This window comes from Echinops telfairi, unplaced genomic scaffold (assembly GCF_000313985.2).
Source record: "Echinops telfairi isolate 266 unplaced genomic scaffold, ASM31398v2 ScPeMD7_1713;HRSCAF=2227, whole genome shotgun sequence".
Classification (NCBI taxonomy): Eukaryota; Metazoa; Chordata; class Mammalia; order Afrosoricida; family Tenrecidae; genus Echinops; species Echinops telfairi.
Window position 1 is genome coordinate 7,538,509 of NW_022105611.1, and position 22,515 is coordinate 7,561,023.

General features: G+C 37.2%; 1 protein-coding gene across 12 annotated transcripts in view; it reads left to right on the forward strand.

Moving 5' to 3' along the window:
* Positions 1–22,515, forward strand: part of PICALM (phosphatidylinositol binding clathrin assembly protein) — a 69,736-nt gene that overhangs the window by 36,355 nt on the left and 10,866 nt on the right. For 4 of the 12 annotated variants that reach the window (XM_045293194.1, XM_045293198.1, XM_045293196.1 and 1 more), the window contains 7 exons: positions 3,298–3,405; positions 6,435–6,566; positions 6,663–6,693; positions 6,856–6,955; positions 9,334–9,357; positions 10,798–10,857; positions 13,657–13,761. In XM_045293194.1, coding sequence (XP_045149129.1) covers positions 3,298–3,405; positions 6,435–6,566; positions 6,663–6,693; positions 6,856–6,955; positions 9,334–9,357; positions 10,798–10,857; positions 13,657–13,761 — 560 coding nt within the window. The remainder of the gene's footprint in view (positions 1–3,297; positions 3,406–6,434; positions 6,567–6,662; positions 6,694–6,855; positions 6,956–9,333; positions 9,358–10,797; positions 10,858–13,656; positions 13,762–22,515) is intronic. The other 8 variants (XM_045293197.1, XM_045293200.1, XM_045293202.1 and 5 more) reach the window with 3 other exon arrangements.

A 22,515-nucleotide genomic window follows, 5' to 3' on the forward strand; every position in this document is an offset into this window, starting at 1 on the left:
CCCAGTGCCTTGCCTCGGCATGGCGGGGTCAGATCAGGCGCAATTCCCACACTGTGTCCCTGGTGTTGTCCCCCGCAGGGCCATGGGCCAGTGAGGGGCATCTTGTCTCATAGTGGGGCTGGCCATGTGGTCCTCTCTGTGGACTGGCTGCTCTATTTGGCCTAGTGGGCCAGGATGTGCTCTAGTCTTGAAGAGGCTTTTTTTAAAAAATTATTTTATTGGGGGCTCATACAACTCATCACAATCCATCCATCCATCCATTGTATGTCAAGCACATTTGTACATTTGTTGCCCTCATCATTCCCAAAACATTTGCTTTCTATTTAAGCTCTTAATATCAGCTCCTCATCTGCCCCCCCCCATATGAAGAGATGTTTAAAACTACTAAATATGGATTGCTTTCTATCTTTTTCCAACCATTGGTAAGAATTGCAACAAACTCATAAAAATCTCTATTGAACAAGAATATCAAAATTGAAGCTATTTTTTATTTATTTACAAATCCTTCATTTAGGTCTGTACATTTCTGAAAGCCATGTTTCCAGTTTCTAATCCTTAATCCTTTCTCAAAGAATTCTGTACTTCAACTTAAACCAAATTCAAAATGGGAATTTCAGCATCCTTAAGGGACTGTATTCCTTTTAAATATTCTTTAAGATCTGGAAACCAAAGAGAAGTCTGAAGGGACAAGATCAGGCTCTCAGCCGAGAAAAGAGCGAAGAGTGAGCAGGTGCACTGTCATGATACAAACAACATTCCGTTAAATTTTCCAGGCCTTTTTTTTTTTTCCTTCAATGCAGTTCTTAGAATGACTTCATAATAAGGCCCTGTGATTAACCTATGTCCTTTAAGATTTAGTGGGATTTTACCCATTTGATTTGGAATCCCCCCAAACAGTCACCATAACCTTTTGAGAATGACCTCTTGCTCAGAAGATCCCCTCAGATCTACTTTGATTGTACCTTTTGGGGCTGCGGGGGTAGATGCCCTCAGAAGACCAACAACTATCAACCCACTGCCATTGAGTCGGTGCTAACTACTCCTGGTGACCCTGGAAGACCAGGGTCCAACCGCCTTGGGGGTTTCCGTGCCTGTATGGCCTCGTCTTTCTACTCTGGAGCTTACTCTGTGGACCCACTGGGGGTTTCAGCCCAACACATAACCTAACAAGACTGAGACAGTTGTATTCCTGAGAGAGTTTGGCTGCAGCCCACCCCTGATTTCAGAGACATATTTAAACATATTTTTGGGGGAATAACCCCCCATGCAGGTCTGAACTGGAACCCTGGTAGCAATTCTTTTTGGCTGCTTGTTGTCTTTTATAATACCATGGTGTGAGGCAAATCACTCCTTACTTGACTATTAATCAAAAGATGACAGTTTGAAATTCCCCACCCCACTCCAAGAGGTACCTGAAAGTCACATAGCTATGAAAATTCAGAGAGCAGTTCTGTCACTCTGAAACACATGTAGTTTCCAGTAGCAATCGTTTGTTTTTTTGTTGAATAGGTGCATTGGTTCTTTCGTTCTTCTTTTTTAATTCCTTATACAAAGAACTGATACATCTACTCAGCAGACATCCATCGTGATTGGCCCATCACAGTGCGAGAAATACTGTTGATTTGGTCATTGAATTTCTAAATTGCCTATATACTTTAAAAATGTTAACTGCTCAGTCTGTATAATTAGAGGGAACTTCTCATCAAATAGTTACAGAATTTATGTACTAAATTATTTTGTGTGGCATGTACTATTTTTAAAGAAAGTGTTCATGTTCGCATAGTATGGTCAGCATCTTTGAGTTAAAAGTGTTTTAAGGCTTGAGTAATCGTAGAACAGGACCAAACTCATATACCCTCTAAAAATTGGTGACCTACTGGATATTCATTTATGACATAAAACACTGCTTTTAAAATAGCAATCTTAGGTAATATTGGTGTGTACCACCTTGTGTAGGTCGTTATAGTCCTCTGTCTTTGAGAACAATCTTCCCCATCCCACCAGATCTTGCCTACACTTTTCTACTTTTTGAAAAATTTTATTGGATTTTTTTTTTTTTTTAATAATAGCATCATTGTACATTAAGAATTCAAAGTGAGAGTCTGACAGACTGAAGGTTCTTTAGCAGAGGTCGGGGGAAGAGAGAAAATCTGTTAGTAGTCAAGAAGTTGAGCTTTTTCCAAATGTTTAGGTGTTGATCTTTTCATATTATATTTCTTTAACACCCTGACTTTATATAATTTGGAGATGGGAGCACCCTTAACAGCCATTTATTGCGTCCTTCTACAAAATGCAAGAATTCCTTCTTTGTGGCCATTGCCAGCTTGTTTTCTGCTTGGATATGCTTAGAAATTGAAAGCACTCCAAGCCATCTTGACAGCCTTAATATTTTTAGATTATTTTAAATCTTCTCACCCACTAGAGAATCAGAACTTTACCTAAACAAAACAAAAAACTGCTTCATTTAATTGAACATTTCTTGCTTCTGCTACCTTAGCATTGACTGGTTTCAAAGAGCTGAGCATGGTATTTACTTATTGCCACTAGCGTCTTTGTAATGTACAAAGGAACGCAAAAGTCTTGTTTATGGTCTGGTGGTAGTTCAGTCTGCTTAGGTAAATTAGCATATTTGATTGCATTCTTGTCCCTTTCTGCTGTTGGAAGTAGTAAGTTGAAGTTAGAGGGTAAATGGAAGTGAAAGTTCTGTGTTTAATTTTTGTCTTGGTGTTCTTAAAGCCCTTTGACAAAGCAGAGATAAAGTTATAAACCCTCCGTGCTCCTAATAAAATGAACTTAGACCATATAGTTTTTGATTAGCTATTAAAGAAAAGATAGAGAAACAAAATTTGGATGGATAGATGACGAAAGATTCTTATCTTGGATTTGCTAAATAGATTTATTTATTTATACAGACCCCACAGAATATTTCATTGTCAAATGTGTGTATTTTGTTTTATATAAAATCTTGAATTTTAGGGTGTGTTTAAAAATTATTGTAAGCATATAAAATTAAAGTAAAATACACAATTTTTAAAATTTCTGTAGTAAAGCAAAGTAGTGATTAACATCAGTTGCTCTTTGTCAGATTGTTATGAAAAATGTCACTACCAAAATAATGTGGTGATATAGAAAATGTTTTCCTTGAAGACTTGAGTGTTTTTGGTTTTTTTTGTTTTGTTTTGTTCCGTTTTTTGCTCTAGGAATTTATTGTTCTTTCAATTTTATTGTTATCATTATTAAAGAATATAAATGTAGGGTTATTAAAGAATTGTGCTTTTTCCATTTTGATTTGTTCAGGATTCACTCCTTCTCCAGTTGCCCAGCCACATCCTTCAACTGGCCTTAATGTTGACTTTGAATCTGTATTTGGAAATAAGTCTACAAACGTTATTGTAGATTCTGGCGGTAAGAGAAAAAAATATTTTTCTTCTGGTAACAATATTATAAGAACTTAGAGTCTGTATAGGGAAATATAATGCTACTTTGAACATGTATAAGTAGATAAAGTTGGAGTAGCCAATGAAATTACCCCCAGCCCCACCGAAAGAGAACTCTAGGGAACTACTACTATTAGCCATTTCCCTTCTCCTTTGTGACAGTTATTGATCAAATCTTGGGAGATTTTGTTTCTTACAGAACTAATGAGAGATACAGATTTTGCTCATAAGTTAGAATGCAAAGTCAGTAGTAAATATTTTTAGAATGCCTTTTTAGTCATTATTGAGGAGCCATGGAGATGCTGTGGAGTAAGTGTTACTAGATTGCTAAATGCAAGGTCAGTGGTTCAACCCCAGTAGTCACTCTGCAAGAGAAAGACAGGCTATTTAGTCCCATAAAAATTTATAGCCTTCATTCAGAACCCTACATAAGGTCTCCAAGTGTCAAAATCAACTTGAGTGGGTCAGCCATTATAATTCCTATATTTCCTAAAATAGATAATCTGTTTTAATGTAGGAAACCACCTGATTTTGAAAACTAAGAAATTAGAACTTTTAGCTACATTGACTTGTTAGATGGTATTTCCATAAACACTGGACTGCAGGAACTTTTTCGTGTTTCAAGAATGACTACTATAATGTGCTTATTCAGTTGTATTAAAAGAACTTTATAATTCTTGGATCTAAATTTCTATTTAAATCTTTAGTTAATATATTGTTAATTTGAAATTTGTGAAGATTAATAGTTTCAGTGCTGGCACTCAGTAATTCTACTCATACCTGAAATAGTTATGATTTGGTTAACAATTAAAATTAACCCTTTAAAATAAGAAATGCTTTATAGCATATAACTAAATATCATCCCAAAAGTAAAGAAGCTTTTAAAGACTATGTGTGGATTACAAATTAGACTTTTTTTGTACACTTTATAGGTTTATAATTACATTTTTGAAGCATTTTACTTTTCCCCTTCCAATTTGTCTTTCTGGAAATAGAATCCAGTCAGTCACATTTTGCAAGCTGCCACTTTTGCTGTAATTTTTTATCAAACTCTTTGAACTTAAGCACTTCATTTGTTTATGCATAGGTCATGCTAATAATTCTCCCTACTGGTTGGGTTGGATTTGCTCCTGATAGAGGACCTTAAGGACTTTATTGTATTTTCATTTTCAGACAGTGACCTAATTTACTATCTGGTAATAAGAGAGTAACAGATAATCTCATGGTTCATTTTCACTGCTTTCAGTGCACATGCACCTTACAGCCTCCACTGTGAAGAATATTTTTAAAAAGGTGTATCGGGAGAGGGGAAGGCAGGGAAAAGGAAGTGGGTGTTAACAACCCCAGGGACAAGGAAACAAGTGATTCAAAATCGATGGTGAGGAGGGTATAGGAGTCATGGTAGGGCTTGATCAAGGACAATGTAACCTAGAGGAATTACTGAAACCCAAATGAAGGCCGAGCATGATAGTAGGACAAGAGGAAATAAAAAGAAATAGAGGAATAAACTAGGAGGCAAAGGGCATTTATAGAGGTCTAAATACAGGCACGTACATATGTAACTATATGACAGTGGGGAAATCTATGTGCATATATTTATAGGTTTAGTATTAAGGTAAGCAGATGGACATTGGGCCTCTACTCAAGTACTCCCTCAATGCAAGAACACTTTGTTCTATTAAAGTGGTATTCCATGACCCTCACCTTCCTGACATGATAGCTGAAGACAAAGCGGGTGCATAAGCAAATGTGGTGAAGAAAGCTGATGGAGCCTGGCTATCAAAAGATATAGCATCTGGGGTCTTAAAGGCTTGAAGATAAGTGCTGGCTATCTAGCTCAGAAGCAACAAAGCCCATATGGAAGAAGCACGGCAGCCTGTGTGATCATGAGGTGTCAATGGGATCAGGTATCAGGCATCAAAAAACAAAGAGTCATATGGTTGTGAATGAGGGGGAGTGCAGAGTGGACTTCCAAAGCCCATCTGTAGGCAAGTGAACATCCCCTTATAGATGGATGGCAGGGAGGAGACGAGCCAGTCAGGGTGTGAAATATAGCACCAAAGAAGCATGCAACTTTCCTCTAATTCTTTAATGCTCTCCCCACCCCCACACTATCATGATCCCAATTCTACCTTACAAATCTGGCTAGACCAGAGGATGTACACTGGTACAGATAGGGACTGGAAACACAGGGAATCCAGGATGAACCCCTCAGGCCCAATATGAGAGTAGAGATACCATGAGGTGAAGGGGAAGGTGGGGTAGAAAGGGGGAACCAATCGCAAGGATCTGCATATAACCCCCTCCCTGGGGGACTGACAACAGAAAAGTGGGTGAAGGGAGACATTGGACAGTGTAATACATGGAAAAAAAATTTATACATTATCAAGGGTTCATGAGGTAGGGGGCGGGGGAAATTGAGCCAATACCAAGGGCTCAAATAGAAAATGTTTTGAGAATGATGATGGCAACAAATGTACAAATGTGCTTGACACAGGGATGGATGTATGGAGCCCCCAATAAAATGATTTTTAAAAACCCAAAGGGTGTGTGTCTGTGTGTGTGTGTGTGTGTAATAAAGCAACAGGAACCTTTGGGAAAAAAATGTGTTTTTGAACATCTATATTGCTTCAAATATAAGTGACTGTGAGAAAAATGTTGCTCCCTGAGAGGGAGAATTACATTCCATATTCCCCTTTCTTCCTAGCAGTAAGAATATTTTCTTGGTTGTTTTTCTTTAGATACATTGTAACCATAATGTGTTTGCCATGAGATAAGATGAAAACAGTTCCATGAAAACAGCCAATCTTTTCAATCAGTTTTTTATGGAATGGAGAATTTTTCCTTTTTCCATTTAAGAACATTTACCTGCTGCCCATTTATAAAATAACTTTTCCATTGAGCAAGAAATGAGAAATGGCCGCAGAGACCCATTTTAGGAAGCTGTAGCACCATAAGTTCCTTACAAATCCTATTTCGTCTGTTTGTAACTTTAAGGCTTTGATGAACTAGGTGGACTTCTCAAACCGACAGTGGCCTCTCAGAACCAGAGTCTTCCGGTTGCCAAACTCCCACCTAACAAGTTAGTATCAGATGACCTGGATTCATCCTTAGCCAACCTTGTGGGCAGTAAGTATTCTTTGCATTTTTCCCTTTTTCTTTAAATCATTTGTTTTAGAAAAAATGAGTCTAGTTTTGAAATGCTTTCTTTTTCTCCCGTATTAGATCTTGGCATTGGAAATGGAACCACCAAGAAGTGAGTGTTTTATTGCTCTTCTTTCCCTATGTACACTTCATTTCTTAAATGTAGAGATCTTAATGGTGTAGAGATCTTAAATGCACTATTCTAAATCTTAACTGTATAATGAAGATGTTTTACAACGAAGTGTTTAATGTTCTTACCTATGTTTATTCAAAGCGATGTCAATTGGAGTCAGCCAGGTGAAAAGAAGTTAACTGGAGGATCTAACTGGCAACCAAAGGTTGCACCAACAACTGCTTGGAATGCTGCCACGATGGTGAGTTGGAAAATTCATGATATTCTTCCACATGAAAATGTTTTTAAAGTGAAAGGCATACATGGATTGTTGTTGAGCTTTAGAAATATAAGTAATTTATATTACTTTTCTAGGAATTTTATTGACTATCTGTGAAGCATGTTTTAAAGCTAACATTTATTTGTGGCTTACTACGTGCCCAGTATTGTTCTAATAACAGTGTAGTGCTATCTTATGTAATCTTCAAATTAACCGTATTTGATAGTAATCATCTGCACTTTACAGATGAGAAGACAGAGGCACAGAGCTTTGAAGTAATATGTTTATGGTAGTTGGGTTCTTGAGTCATTGGATGGGTTGCTGGAACCAGACAGCTTAACACCAGAGCATAAGCTCTTGATTACTCCCTTCTCTATATGGCTGGGTTTCAAATTTATTACTTAACCTATATACTCGAGTATAAGGCGGCCCGAATATCAGCCAAGGCTCCTAATTTTACCACAAAAACTGCATTTAAAATGTGCTGAAAAGCACAGCTTGTACAGAAGTATTTTTTTTTAACTTTATTTATTTATTTTTAAAACATTTTATTAAAGGGCTCATACAACTGTTATTGCAATCCATACAACACATCAATTGTGTAAAGCGCATTTGTACATCATTCTCAAAACATTTTCTCTCCACTTAAACCCCCCACATTAGGTTCTCATTTTTCCCCTCCCTCCCTGCTTCCCCCTTCCTCATGAGCCCTTGATAGTTTATAAATTGGTATTTTGTCATATCTTGCCCTGCCCGATGTCTCCTTTCACCCACTTTTCGGTTGTCTGTCCCCCAGGGAGGAGGTCACATATAGTTCCTTATAATAGGTTCCTTCTTTCCTACCCATTCTCCCTCTACCCTCCCTATTTTGCTACTCTAATCTCACTATTGAGATCAATCCAACAAGTCTCCCTGGATCACAGAAAATCTATTTCTTACAGAAAAAATTAAAATGTCTTCTTTTAGTAGTGTACTAGTAGTAGCATTTAGATCACACAGGCTACATATGCCACCCTTTATTTTTGTTGGATCCACACTGTCCTTGTTATAGTCACTTTCTTGTTAAATTCCTTCCAGAGTATTGCCCTATTTTCTCTTAATTGTTAAGTTAGTAAGATTGAGCTAAAACTATAATATACTGATAAATGTTATGTTACCTTATCTAAAGTATTTTATTTGCACCATACCTCACAAATGGGAAATAATATAGACACTTAGCTCCTTTAAGGCAGTAATTATTTACTGGTAGAAGTAAGTATCATTACTAATAATGAAACTTCACATTTAAATAGTTTATACATTTTACATATTATCTTGAACATGTAATTGGTGCACTATTGAGGTGATTTCAGCACATATAATTATCTCAATTTTAAGACATGTTATATAAATTTAAGGTATGTTTCTCCTAAAAGTGAAGCAGCTAAAAAGTAAATTGAAATCCATTTTTTTCTAACATTGAATTCACTGTTTTTCAGTTCTATTACAGTTTCTTGACTTAGGGGATAGTAGGAGATTAGTGGATTTTATAGTCTCAAGTATGAATTATGCACTGACAGTGTGTGAATGATGATATAAATACCCAGACTAATATCTTCTTATTTTATCGTAAATTAGTATTCATGTGAAATATTAATAGTTAATAGACCACTTAATATTGACAGCTAGGAAGGATGGCATTTAATCTTCTAGACTATGTAAGTTGGTGATATAATAGCAGTGTTTATGGTGCTGTGTTGTATATGGCAGTGTCTGTCATCTCTTAATGATTTTGTTAACGTTTCTTTGCATTGTATTTTATAGATTTGCTCTTTAATGGCTAAAGTTTAGGGCTGGTGATGAGATTCACCAGTTAGACAAACTGCTGCCTGTGACATTTCTTTACATTTCTAACCTTTTTATTAATCCTTAAACACTGTCAAGGTTTAAACTCTTTTTGTTTTTAGAATTTAAAACAAATACTTATGATTTTATTAAAATAAATGATACTTTAATACAGATTCTTTTAATAACTTAATTGCTTGCCTTTTCCCTCACCTATGATAGATGCCATTAGATACAACTCTTTTTATGGTATGCATTCGATTGAATTTTTGCACCATTGACGCTGATAGAGTATATATTCTGAAGACACTTGTAATCATTAAACATTGTTCATTGAATGTCCCTGGTTGGTCCACCTTGACAGTGTTTCAATGTAGATGTTCTTTCATTTGATATACCGGAATTACAGAGGATTTTAAGTAGTTAGTGAATGTACATGTGAACTAAAATGCTCTCTGTGTATTTTGTGTTGTGTAAGTACTTGTTCTAATCCAGTGTTATTGCATTATGTAATTGTTCTTCCCTGGGAAAAACAGAATGGCATGCATTTTCCACAATACGTAAGTGACCAAAAACTAGCCTTTTTGCAATAAATTGGCATGCTATTAACCACTGCTATAGCAGAATCTCATAATCTTCCAGCTATTACTTGTTTTTACATTCAGATTTTCAATGTGCCAAAAATTCTTTCTAGCATCTACTGATTTCATGGGTGTGTTTCAGAATTAATTCTGATGGTGGCATGGGAAATACCAGTTTTTTTTTCTTGCTTACTATTCCACCATTGCTGCCAGATGGCTGGGTGTCTGTGTGTGTATCTGTGCTGCCACTGTGCACTGATGACTTCTGAATGGGAAGTGTGGATTGTGACAATGTTTAAAGTAACAACTGCATGAAATCTTACAGGCTTCTGCTATTTTTGGCAGTTTGTCTACTGCTCTTGCAGACTTTGGTTTTTAAGTAGGGAGAGACCAATAAGCCCTACATGCTCCCCCAAATACTAAACTTTTAACTATTCACTTTAGTGTTAATTTTTAAAAGTTATGCTTTATTTAACTTCTTCTCCATGCTCATATTCAAATTGCCACATAATTTCAGTTTTGTTTTTGTTTCTTTTGATGTTTCAACAGTGTTATTGGTCTTTCACCTTTATTGAGTTTCAGCTTTCATTATTATATAGCACACAGGAAATGTTGTTAAGACAGCAAATATATCTAAAATAATTTTGTGTTCAGATAATTCATTAAAAAAAGAAATAATACCTATTGATCAAGTCAGTTCCAACTGATAGCAATCCTATTACAGATGATGAATTAAAGCAAGAGGAAGAGGGGAGCTTAAACATCTCAGTGACTGATGGTTCTTTTAAGCTTTAAGGCATGAGCTGACCTTAAAATTTAATACCCTCTTTCAAATTAGTGCTGCACAGAAAATAGTTCCATTTCTATGAAATTAAAAGGAAAGCTAACTTATAAACTCTTTGTATGAGGATTATTATTCATAGAAATAATTTATTCAGTAGTGGTTTAAATCATTGAGCTTTGAAAAGTGAATGAGATCCTTAGAAATTAACTTCTTAGAAGACTAGGTTATAAATTGATTTAGGATTTAAAATTTTTTCTTTGAATGCTTAAGAAATGAAGTACCAAGAAAATACTCAATATTTTTTTTCTTGGCAAACATTCTTTGTGTTATTGGTAGACTATACATTTTAGAGCTTTGAATTTTTTTTTAAGTCTGAAAATTTTTGATGCTCTAAAAACTCAATGAAATCCTGTGTAACTGTTTAAAGTGATATTTTTCCTTTCTAATAATTTTCTGCTTATTTAAATTGTTTCCCCCATTGGACATTAATTGACCATTATTAATGATCACAAGTGCTACTTAATCACAGCTGTCTTAGCAATTCTTTTTAGTGGAACTACAGCTTTTGATTCCTTCAATTCAATATAAACACATAAGTTATACTTCCTTGTTTGTTTTTTCATTCACTATGTCAGGCACCCCCAGTCATGGCCTATCCTGCTACTACACCAACAGGCATGATAGGATATGGAATTGTAAGTATATTTTTAGTTTTAAAAAATGTTTTCATTTATATTTATAATGTTCTTATTATAAGCATAACTGGAAGAATGTATTCCCCCTTGTGCCTAATAGAGTTTCTAGTATGATAATAGTTACATTAATATTCCTAGAATAATTGTTACACAGTATATGTAACTTAATTAAATACACAATATTACTTGGTTTATTTTTTTGCCTAGCACTTTTTTGCTAGGCATTTTATGATAACAAACTCATTTAAGTGCTGTAAGAGTTGTGCAGTGGTGGCACCTGACTTCACAAAGGTGAAGAAGAATCAAACTCAACATGAGCCCAAGGCCAATTCCTATGAGGGGGAGATCATGCCTTCACCCTCCAACCTTCTTTACCAATTCGGGTACCAGCTGCCCCTCCCATTACACTCTATTTCATTGCAATCGCCACACAGGAACTCACAGCCGATACAATTAATGGCCTCATTTGGGGGAAGTAAACAGATTATAATTCAGGATAAAAAACACACAGGATACAGTTTTTTTTTTTTGGTCAGTACAGTCTCTTTTCAGTTGTTCTTGCTTGTACAACTCTCTCGTCTAGCCACATGACCTCTTTGCTTCTATTCTGCTTAGGCAGTGTTATAAAATTCTCTTTACTGCTTCCAATAAATGCCAACTCAGCCATAAGCTTTAGCCCAAGGCGCTCATCTCTAATGCCATGGACCAGAAAACCTAGCTCCCCTGTTAAGCACCTAGAGACAGTCCACGCCATTAAGGGAACCTCTTCAGTGACATTGGAACTTTCTTGCTCCACGGGCTGAGAATGTGGGCTCACTGTTCTGTCGGGAACTCGTGGTGCTACACCCTCTGGAAGGCACGGCTCTGTGTCTTGGTTCAATACACAAGGATCTTAGGGTCAGACGTTGGGTTCTACTCCTAGTTCTTATTTTCTTTTGGTTGTGAGATCCTCCAGCCTCACTTCTGAGATGGCTCCTTGGAAATCCAGCAGGATTGCAGACTGATATATCTCTTTAGATTTCCATATACCTTCTTTACAGATAACCACCCAGCCCCACACCAGTCACTGTGTGGGAGACTATTGCTAGAAGAGCCATAATCAATATTCACAGCACCAGTAGAGTTAATATTAATTCTGAGCCTTTGTTGGTTTGACTATAAATTTAATACCTGTAAGGTTTGTATAATCATAATAAACTATAGTGGGAAAGAGGTTCTCACTTCTTGAATTCCTTAGCAGTAAATTTAGCTAGTAAAAGCCATTTCTCCTGTGATTTTATAGGACAAAAGCAGCCTGTTAACCTCTAGGCTCCTATAATCTGCAGTCTAGACGGGTTTTACAAGTCTTTTTCTATACAGACTTACTTAGATACGAAGTCAAAGTAGTGACTTCATCCAACTGGTTCATCAGGGAGGAAATATTTGCTCATTGAAGGCATCACACTGCTCCTTGATTTTGCTACTATGGCTCCTTGCACCAGTGTAAGTTTCATGGTTTATAACTTGCTTGGTATCCCTTACATAAAAATGGAGTCTATGTAAAAATTCAGACCGTAAACCTAAAGTGAAGTTCTCATCTGTTTTTAAGCTTAGTTGCTAGAGAATTTCTAGGGCTGCAGGCCTAGGGTCCAGGGTCCTTCATCTACTTGGAAGAAATTGGTTTGTGTTAAAGAAGAAAAGTGAACTGTAGCAATATCAACTTTTTGAATAGTATTATAAAGAAATTAATCTTGTCCACAAAGTAATTTTAGCATTACAAATAAATACACATATCTGAAATTTAAGATCTAAAGAACCATTCATCTGTAGTTAGTGAGATTTAGAATTGGCTAAATTAGCATCCATATATTATTCTTTCCATGTTATCCCAAGAAGAGTTTAAATCTTTCTGTGTCTTTGACTAGAAGTCATACTTAGTTACTTACACGGCCACTATAATCTTGAATTATTGAATTCCATAACACTGCAGATAACAGGATCACTATGAGTCGAAATGGCAGGAAGTTTAGTTTGGTTATGGGAGCCTACTTGATAGACTAAATATAACATGTATTTTGTATGCTGGAGTGGTGACTTTTTAACGAACATATTGATTGACATTCTATTTTCAGTTATTCAGAAATTTGTAATCTAAGCCCCTTTTTGGTTCTTCATAAAAATAACTGATTGAATCATCAAGAGTAAACATCTCCAAAGAGCCAGATATCTTTATATGTAATCCTTCCATAATGGATTAAGAACTTGATTTGATATGTAAAGACAATGTCCTTTAAGTACCTTAGAGTTCTATACTTCTTCTAAGTTTTCTCTTTGTTTAAAGTTGGCAAATTTGGGAATTTTCGAAGATTTTCATCGAAATTATTTTGTATGCTGTTATAAAGTTTAAAGTTTGTAATTCATCAAATAGGGTTACTTATTAGACTGTGTTACATCCTTTTTTTAAAATGACCATAGTAAATATTTTTCTTGAGAAACAAAAAGCTTATGCCTGGGTTTGGATTTTTATGGCAGGCCCAACCCCGTGGCCTCTCATAGTGTCCCCCCTCCAAGAACATAAACTGTAGACCCGGACCATTGCCGTATTGCCTTCCAGCCCATACATCGGCTTAGGCCCTGAAGTGGGTTGTACAATGGGGGGACCTTCGGAAAATGTTTGGCTCTGAGTCTTTCATTCAAAGAAATTTTTCCTTTGGGTCAAAGCAGAGATCCCGTGGTTTTCATTCTAGTTATCCTTATGTATTTACTACTAGGAAGCACTGAGTTGATACCCTTTAACTTGGTATTCTTTCATTTTTTTAGCCTCCTCAAATGGGAACTGTACCAGTAATGACACAACCAACCTTAATCTATAGCCAGCCTGTCATGAGACCACCAAACCCCTTTGGCCCTGTATCAGGAGCACAGGTATTACATGCTACATGTAGCTGTTTCAGTGCATTTGATGATTTAGAAGGAATAATACTGGAAAATTCTTTTATATGATTTTACAAACAATTTTCTTCTTTGTGCTAAATGTTACTTAATGTCTCACACAAATGTTTTAAGAACATTGGTCATTTGGAGGGAAAGAACAAGCAAATTTAACATTTTAAATATGGAAAGTTTGTGATGATTTATAATTGGTGGACCTTATACTTTTATAAGGTTAAGAAATTTGCTTTTGAAATAGAGGAAAGAACCTGGAGGCAAAAGACATTTATAGAGGCCTAAATATAGGCATGTACATATATAAGTATAAATATAACGAGAGGGGAACAGAATTATGTACTCATATCTATATGTTAAGAATTAAGGTTACAGATGGACATTGGGCCTCAACTCAAGTACTTCCTTAACACAAGAACATTTTGTTCTAACAATCTGGCATTCTGTGGTACTCACTTTTCAAACACAATCACTGAAGACAAAGCGGGTGCCTAAACAAATGTGGTGAAGAAAGCTCATGGTTCCTGGCTATCAAAAGATAAAGTTTCTAGGGTCTTAAAGGCTTGAAGATAAGCAAGCAGCCATCTAGCTCAGAAGCAACAAAGCCCTTGTGGAAGAAGCACAGCAGCCTCTGTGATCATGAGGTCGATGGGATCAGGTATCAGGCATCTAAGACCCAGAATAAAACCATACCCAATGTGAATGGGGGGCGGCATGGAGTGGAGAACCAATGCCCATCTGTAGACAATTGGACATCCCCTCACAGAGGGGTCACAGGGAAGAGATGAACCAGTCAGGGTGTAGTATAGCACCGATGAAACACACACCTTTCCTGTAGCTCTTTGGTGCTTCCTTCACTCCACTATTATGATCTCAATTCTACCTTACAAATCAGATTAGACCAGAGCATGCACACTGCTACAGATAAGAGCCCGAAACACAGCAAATCCAGGATAGATAAACCCCTTAGGGCCAACAAGTAGAGTAGAGATACCAGGAGGATTAGGGGTGGTGGGAGGAGAAAGGGAGAATCCATCACAAGGATCAACTAGAACCCCCTCCCAGGGGGACAAATAATGGAAAAATGGGTGAGGGGCGACGGAGGATGACGTTAAGATGTGGAAAAAATTATAACATCAAGGGAGAGGGAGGGAGGGAGGTAAGGCAGGGGTGGGAGGGGGAAGAAATGGGGAGCTGATATCAGGGGCTCAAGTGGGAAAAGAATACTTTGAAAACCATGATAGCGGCATATGTGCAAATGTGCTTCACACATTGGTGGAATGTATGGATTGTGATAAGAGATGTAAGAGCCCCCAATAAAAGTATTTTTTTTAAAAAGAAGTAAATGTTTAGAAAATAATGATGGTAACATGTACAAATATGCTTGATACAATTGATGTATGGATTGTTATACTATCTGTAAGAGCCCCCAATAAAGTGATCTTAAAAACAAACAAAACAACAACAACAAAGAAATTTGCTTTTTCTGTTCCCGGGTTGTTTGCCCTAGAAACCATTAACTCAGAGCTCTAGCTCCTTGGCCAGCCGTCTGAATGATGTTATAACAAGAATGTTACCCTTGCGATGTTTGTGAAGGTATATTAACAAGTCTCCAAAAAGTTGTGAATGTTAGTTTTTCGTTAGATAACTTTTTGCTACTGATAATTGTGTGCTATAAAACAAAAATTGAAATTCTTGAAACTGTGGCGATTTAATTTCTTTCATTGGCAGGCTTTAGGTGTTTCTCAGACTCCTTCACTAAATATCCCGTTTGCTTTTCAGTTTCATCCAGCCGCTTTTGGAGGGTGTACTGGGGGAGTCTGGATTGTCTTTGTTCTTTGTTTTTAAGTGCTTACTAATTCTGATTAGGAGAGAAGACATGCCATTGCTTCATCGCTTCTCTAGTGTCTTTACATGATGTGAGACCCTTTTGAAGTGATGGGGTGACTTACTGTTATCTGTGCCGCTACTCATTTACAGTTAGAAATGTACATTAACATTATTGACAGTTACATTATTTACATTATTTACTCATTAATTACATGCAGCTATAAAAACACCGCTCCTGTTTCATTCTTCTGGGTTTTTTTAACCCTTTTCTCAAATTAAGGAGCCCTGTTTGCACAGTGGGTTGGGTTCCCAACCACAAAGCCTACAGGTTGGAACCCTCAGTCATTCCGAAGGAGAGATGAGCCTCTCTGCTCCCCAAATATTGACTGCCTCAAAAACCTGCACGGGAAATTCTATCCTGCCCTATAAAGTCATTGTGATTTCAGAATCAACTTATTGATGTGAGAGAGTGAATGAGTTTCTCAAATGGCTTCTGATGCAGCTGGTTGGTTTTATTTTATGTATTAAATATTTATTTGAAAATGTGTGAACATTTGGAAATGCATATAGCATCTTAGAATGCATGTAGTATGACATTAACCATTGAATTACTGTTGCATTGCCACAATTTGTATTGACATTGTTTGATTATATTCTCTCTATATTTTATAGATTCGAGGAACATAGGGACTCGGTTTTCAGCCTTTAGAAAATTTGTTTATGTACAGTAGAAGATAGATCAATTCAACAATTTTTACTTGTACAATTCAGTCTCTGATTAATGAAGTCATTTAATTGGCCTTTCTTTTTTTTTTTTTTTTAATTGTCCTTTCTGTGCCTGGCAATGGATAGTAAATTTAATTATGATAGCTTTTACAATAAACATAATTGAAGTCAGAATAATTAGTGTTTTTATATCAATTTCTTATCATTTACTTTTCTAAAATAGAGAATTTATAATTACCCTTTTTTCGGGTGACATTAGTTTTACTTGTTTAACTTGATTTCAAAAATTAGAGTTAATAATCTTTTTTAAAGAACATTGATGATTTCCCTACCTATCAGTATAGCTGTTTTCATGAGACTGTACAATTAGAAGCTCTCTTCACATCTTTCAGTTTATTCTTTGGTGTTCATTCTTTCAACTTCAGAGCGTCATTTATTTTCATAAATTAATGTGATTTTATGCTTTAAGGAAGTAAGTCATAAGAACTTTAATGTCATTAAGAAGAAAGCTATAGTCCGCAGCTGTAAACTGAATAGGACCCTCTGACAGAAGTTCTTCCTAAGCCCTGCACCCAGTATTCCAGGATCCTGCCTCATTAACAAGTCTCTTACTGCATACTTGGATCTAACAGTTTCCAGTTATTTCACATCTGTTATCTCACCTGATTCTCAAAACAATCTTTTAGGTAGATAGGTGGAATTAGAATCACCATTCTCTGTTGTGGGGTTAAGGGGAGAGGGGATCCCCCACAAATCATCACAGGTCTGGTAGGCGCAATTGTACAGCGATAACAGGTAAAGATTATAGTATAGTCATAGAGAGCATGAGAGTTAAGAGATAGAGTCAAGTAATGGAGTCAGACACAATTCATGGTAGGATTGCTCACCTCAGCCCCGCTTGGTGAACTGAGAACCGGGGAGCCTTTTGGGCCTCCGGGAGCCAGAGAGGGCTCCGGGAAGCCAGGACCGGGGAGAGCCCTTCTTCATTGCTAACCAATCGTTCTGTCACTTTAGGGGGACATGATTACAGAATCACATCACAGGAAGGGGCAGTACAATAGGCATACACATTGTAGGAAGGGGATCTGTGATAGGCATAAGCGTAACAGGAAGGGGTTGAGCTAGGGGTGTGCCCATAGGAATGGGAAGGTCTAGGGTTATACATGTGACAAGATGGGCAGACCCTAGATTCATGGCAGCCTAACCTTGGTCATCCTTGGGCGGGTTTGACCTCTCTGGTGTCTCCTACAAGGAAGGGCGTAGGCTCTACTTGTGGGATAAACAGTGGTGTCTGCTTGCTCCAGATGTCTGATAGCTCTTAGGGAGAATGACCCCTAATCTACTCCTGATGACCTCCAAGTATATAGTCATTCTGAAGCAGCTAAGAGTGGCATATATTTGGGGGAGACAGCTTGAGAGAAATCCTTCTGTTTCCCACGCTCTGTTACAGATGGAGAAAAATGAGACTTGGAAATGTTTCTCAAATACGTAACTGTTGGAATAACAATTAATTCCCAGTATTCCGGGCTCCTTGACCAATGCTCATTTGGATTACACTGCCCCTCTATCAAAGGGACAGAGTACAGATGACTGTTAAAGCACTTTTCCTGTTGTCAGCAGTGAAATGCTCTAAATTTCTTGGGCTTTCCTAATGAATTATAAATGAGTATTTACACCTTTAAGATATGATTGTTGGATAATATCTTCAACCTTGAAACATATAAGAATGAGTTTTTTATTTATATGGTTAAAAACATTCTTAGTAAAAATATTCCTTTAAAACAATTTCTGGCCATCAGCATCTGCTCTTTTTTTTTTTTTTAATTGTTTTATTAGGGGCTCATACAACTCCTACCACAATCCATACATAATCAATAGTGTAAAACACATTTGTACATTCATTGCCCTCATCATTCTCAAAATATTTGCTCTCCACTTAAGCCCCTGGCATCAGCTCCTCATTTTTTCCCCTCCCTCCCCACTCCCCCCTCCCTCACGAACCCTTTATGATTTATAAATTATTATTTTGTCATATCTTGCCCTGTCTGACATCACCCTTCACCCACTTTTCTGTTGTCCGTCCCCCAGGGAGGAGGTCACATGTAAATCCTTGTAGTCGGTTCCCCCTTTCCAACCCACCTTCCCTCAACATCTGCTCTTAACCCAGGTTTTATATACTCTGAAACACAACCTTTTCACATGTACACGTACAACACACATGTACACTCACACACAGTGTATGGGTGCATAAACAGAACCAGTGGCTAAGATGCTTTTTCCTCTCTAGTTACTTTATTCCAGAAGAGAATGAGAGCATACAAGTCTATAGTTGAATGGTCACGTTTAAAGTGGACATGTTGTATAACCAAGTCAGCTCCAGCTCATAGTGACCTTGTTACAGTAGAGGAGTTCTGTGTCCTCCTCAGAATCATCAGCGTTCTCTAGTCTGTGGAACTGGCTATGGTGCCAGTTCACCTCATTGAGGATCCTCCCTGCCCTCCTAGGCCCTGTAAGTCATCAAACACGACGCCTTCCTCTAGCAATTGGCCCCACCTGATGACGTGAATCAGGCTGATTGTTCTGCTGTGACTGTTGGTTTTCCTGGACTGATTTGCAGAAATAGATCCTCAGCCTGTCTTCAGCCATTAGTACCTACTCCTCACTGATCTAGGATTTTACTTACGAATAGCCATTTTAAATATGTAACTTGTAACAGTGCTCAAATTTGTAACTATGAATCTTGCCTGAGGAATGATGATACCGTTAATCTCATGATTGAACATTAAAACCATTTTTAATTAAACTTTATCTTTGAAGTAGGTGACAGTTTTCAAGTTGTTTGTTTTTTTAACAGAAAGTTTTATTGGGTTGATTGGTATCTCAGTGAACACTGGCTTTGCCATGTACTTTATATTATAAAGGTCGTCATTGAATGAATGGATGTATAGTTCTGAGAAGCATGTAAATAAAGCAAGTGTACAGTATCTGGAGTTGGCAGAAATGGGGTTCCTTTTTCTTTTGCTTCTTGGTCAGTCCCTTAGATTAATTTGGTCCATTCATTACCAGTTGTAACCATAATAATTTTTCTTAGTAAATTCCTATTGAATTATTCTCTCATTCTATTTATTTTTTTATTCATTTTAATTTAAAATACCTTGAGGGCAGAGTTTTGACTTTGTATGTATTGTAAAGTAAATGATTGTTGAAGTAAAAGTAAAACCCCGTCAAACTAGAATTACTTAATCAAATTCTAATTCTGAATTTATGGCCAATAATTCTTCCCTTCCAACTTTGTGTTTTCTGCTGGGACCCCTACTACTAATCTAGACGATAACTTGTAGCTTCTAATCTCTTACCTGATAGTAGTAAATCAAGTTAATATTTTTAGAGGACTCCAAATTTCTAGATATATCTCTTATTACCATATAGTGGGTCATTCCAAATAGTGTATTGTGCCATTTTTGTCTTTTTTATCTTAGTTACAATTCATGCTGTACAGTTCATTGCTAGTGAGAGGGCAGAGAATACTTTTCAGATGGCATTAGCTCAGAGACCATTCTGTTCTTTAGGAAATTATCTTCTTTATAGCCTTAACTTAGTAGACTGTACTGTATCGGTGTTAACTGCTGAAAGATGGCCATGATATTTTTCTGTTTTGTGCCTGATAGCTTTTTAATGATCTACAGTAGTTCATCTTCCTTGATGTTTAACTTTATTTTGTTTTTATCATTTTTCTTTCTGATTGCCCCCATTCTTCTTACAGTTTGATTGTTTGTTACATGTTGCTAGCATATCTATTGATTAATTTGAGGAGGATGGGAACTTTTGTTACTGGTGTTTTATATAAATTAGACTGCCCATTGCTGACTAAAAGTCTATAAACTCATTCCATGTTTGTACTGTTATTAAACATAAAAAAATAGGAACCTAATCTTAGGTTCAGATTTTTGAAAGTTATTGTGATATAAAATAATACTTTCTTTTAATGATTGTTTGCTTAAATGACTATTTTAATGTCATTGAACATCTTTTAAAAGGATGTACACTTATTTGTGTGAGAAATTCCTATATGCTCATGTCAATCTGCCTATTTTCCCAAAAGCAATATGAAAATTTTAGAATGCTGCATCTGGGCATTTAATTTTAAAATAAATAGAATAAAAGTTTTGTTTATTCCTTTAAAGTATTAGGCTTTTTTACAAAGATGAAATTAATGGAGAATTGCCAGGGATTTTATTAATGAAACATGGAGCCAAAGATATAAAGTGCTGCTGCTTGTTTGTAATGTTCAATTTTAAGTAAGTCTGACATCAGTTAAGTGTCTAAAAGCAAAGAATGGCTAGTTGTGAGTGCTTTTTCTACCCTTCTAAATGGGGGCACTGTTGGTTTTAGGTACTGGAATAATTTAAATATTTTAAAATCGTCTTTTAATGGCATTCTTGTGTGTAGGAATAAATGGATCTCTTGGTTTTTAGGATAAACCCCACACACCCACCCCCTTTCCCGGTGTGTGAATCTGGCAATGCCTGATCTATCAGCTGACCTGCCCAGCTGGACTTCTATGAAGAAAGCCTTTTTGCCTTGCTATCCCTGTGTTGTGGCCACTCATCCATGCCTGGTAGAGAGGCATGCCACGAGATACCATTTACTTTGGGAATTAAAATTAAAACTTAGTACCAAACATGAGAACTGGCCCTGCTCCTCTATCCCCTGGTGCACAAGTGGATAAGCAAAACAAGAATTTTAGTACCATTATGGTTTATTAGAAAATCTGTAGACTGAAACTTTATTTGCAAGGTGTTTGTTGATAACATTCTTTCTAGAAAGTGGAAATCTTAATTTATTGCCTTGGAAAAAACAGAAAGTGCTTTTAAAATCTTAAAAGTCCTGCAATGCTTTATGAAGAACGTTCTTGCCATATATCGAATACATGTGTGTTGAGGGTAAGTCAGAAAACATTGATACAAAATTGTAGAACCCTTCATGAAGCAGAAATATCAAAATAAGAAGCTGTTGTTTCTCGACATATTCTCCATCTACACGTCTGAAGGCAGCATCCCCATTTTTCGTGGCTTTTCAGTTCATACCATGTCCAAAAGACAGTGGGGGTGGTCTCGCGGGACTCACATTGTGTTCCTTCAAATGTTCGTTGAGATTTGGGAATAAAAGGCGTTAAGGGGTAAGATCTGGCTGTAGGGTAAATGGGATAAGGTTTCCCAAGGAAATTCTAATAAGACAGCCCTTGCTATACCCATGAAGGATGAGCAGGTGCATTGTCATCCTGGGGAAAAGTCCCGCACTGCAACTTTCCTGCCCTTTTTGTTACCAATGCAGTTTTTAGTTCTCTTTAAAATTCTTTGTAAGGTAGCCAGAGAGCAAGAGCTGCGGCCTTTTCAGTGCCCACTTGTGTGTTGTGTGGTACCAGGGGACTCCCTCCGCAGAGATCCTAGGATTGGGACTGATGTCTGCATTCTGGTTGGGCAGGAATAAGGAAGCATGTATGAGTTCTACCTTTTAATTCCTCCTATCCTATTATGGCATACAGTATATGAATTCTAAAACATGACCTGCTCAACTGTTCTCTCATCCTTGGAAAGTTGGGCTCAAATTGTCTCTGAGGTGGGTTTAGGCTCTGGGAGGCTGCTAGTCCTTGGGGTCAGCCTAGGGGGAATTCCTTCATTGTTACCACCCCACACCACACCCCTCCTGAGTCTATAGGATAGGTCTTCCTAAGGGATAGGGTGGGGAAAGTCAAATGAGAAAAAAGAAAATCCATACCCCCAGGGAGGTGTTTCCAATCAACACATGATGGGGAGAATTGCTGCCTAGTCTTTTTGCATCCTGGCGTTGCCCTTCCGGAACTGCCCTTCCTGAAAGTTCAAATACATTCATGTTCTATTAAAACCCTGAAGCATTGCCTGTCAGCTGCTGGGGCTGTCCACTTTCCTCCAGCGAGCCGGCCCTTCGATGTTTGAACTCTCCACCCACCCACTGGCTCTTTTCTCTTCTCTCACGCCCATGCGCGCACCCGTACGCCTTAGTGCGTCAGAAAACTCGAGTAGAATTCATGTTTTCCGGGAGTAAATGAGAATAGATAAATGACACTTCAGCGGGGCATCTTGGTTTTTGTTATTGTTTGTTTCTTTTAAGACATTTGCTTCTGTCCACTGATAATCC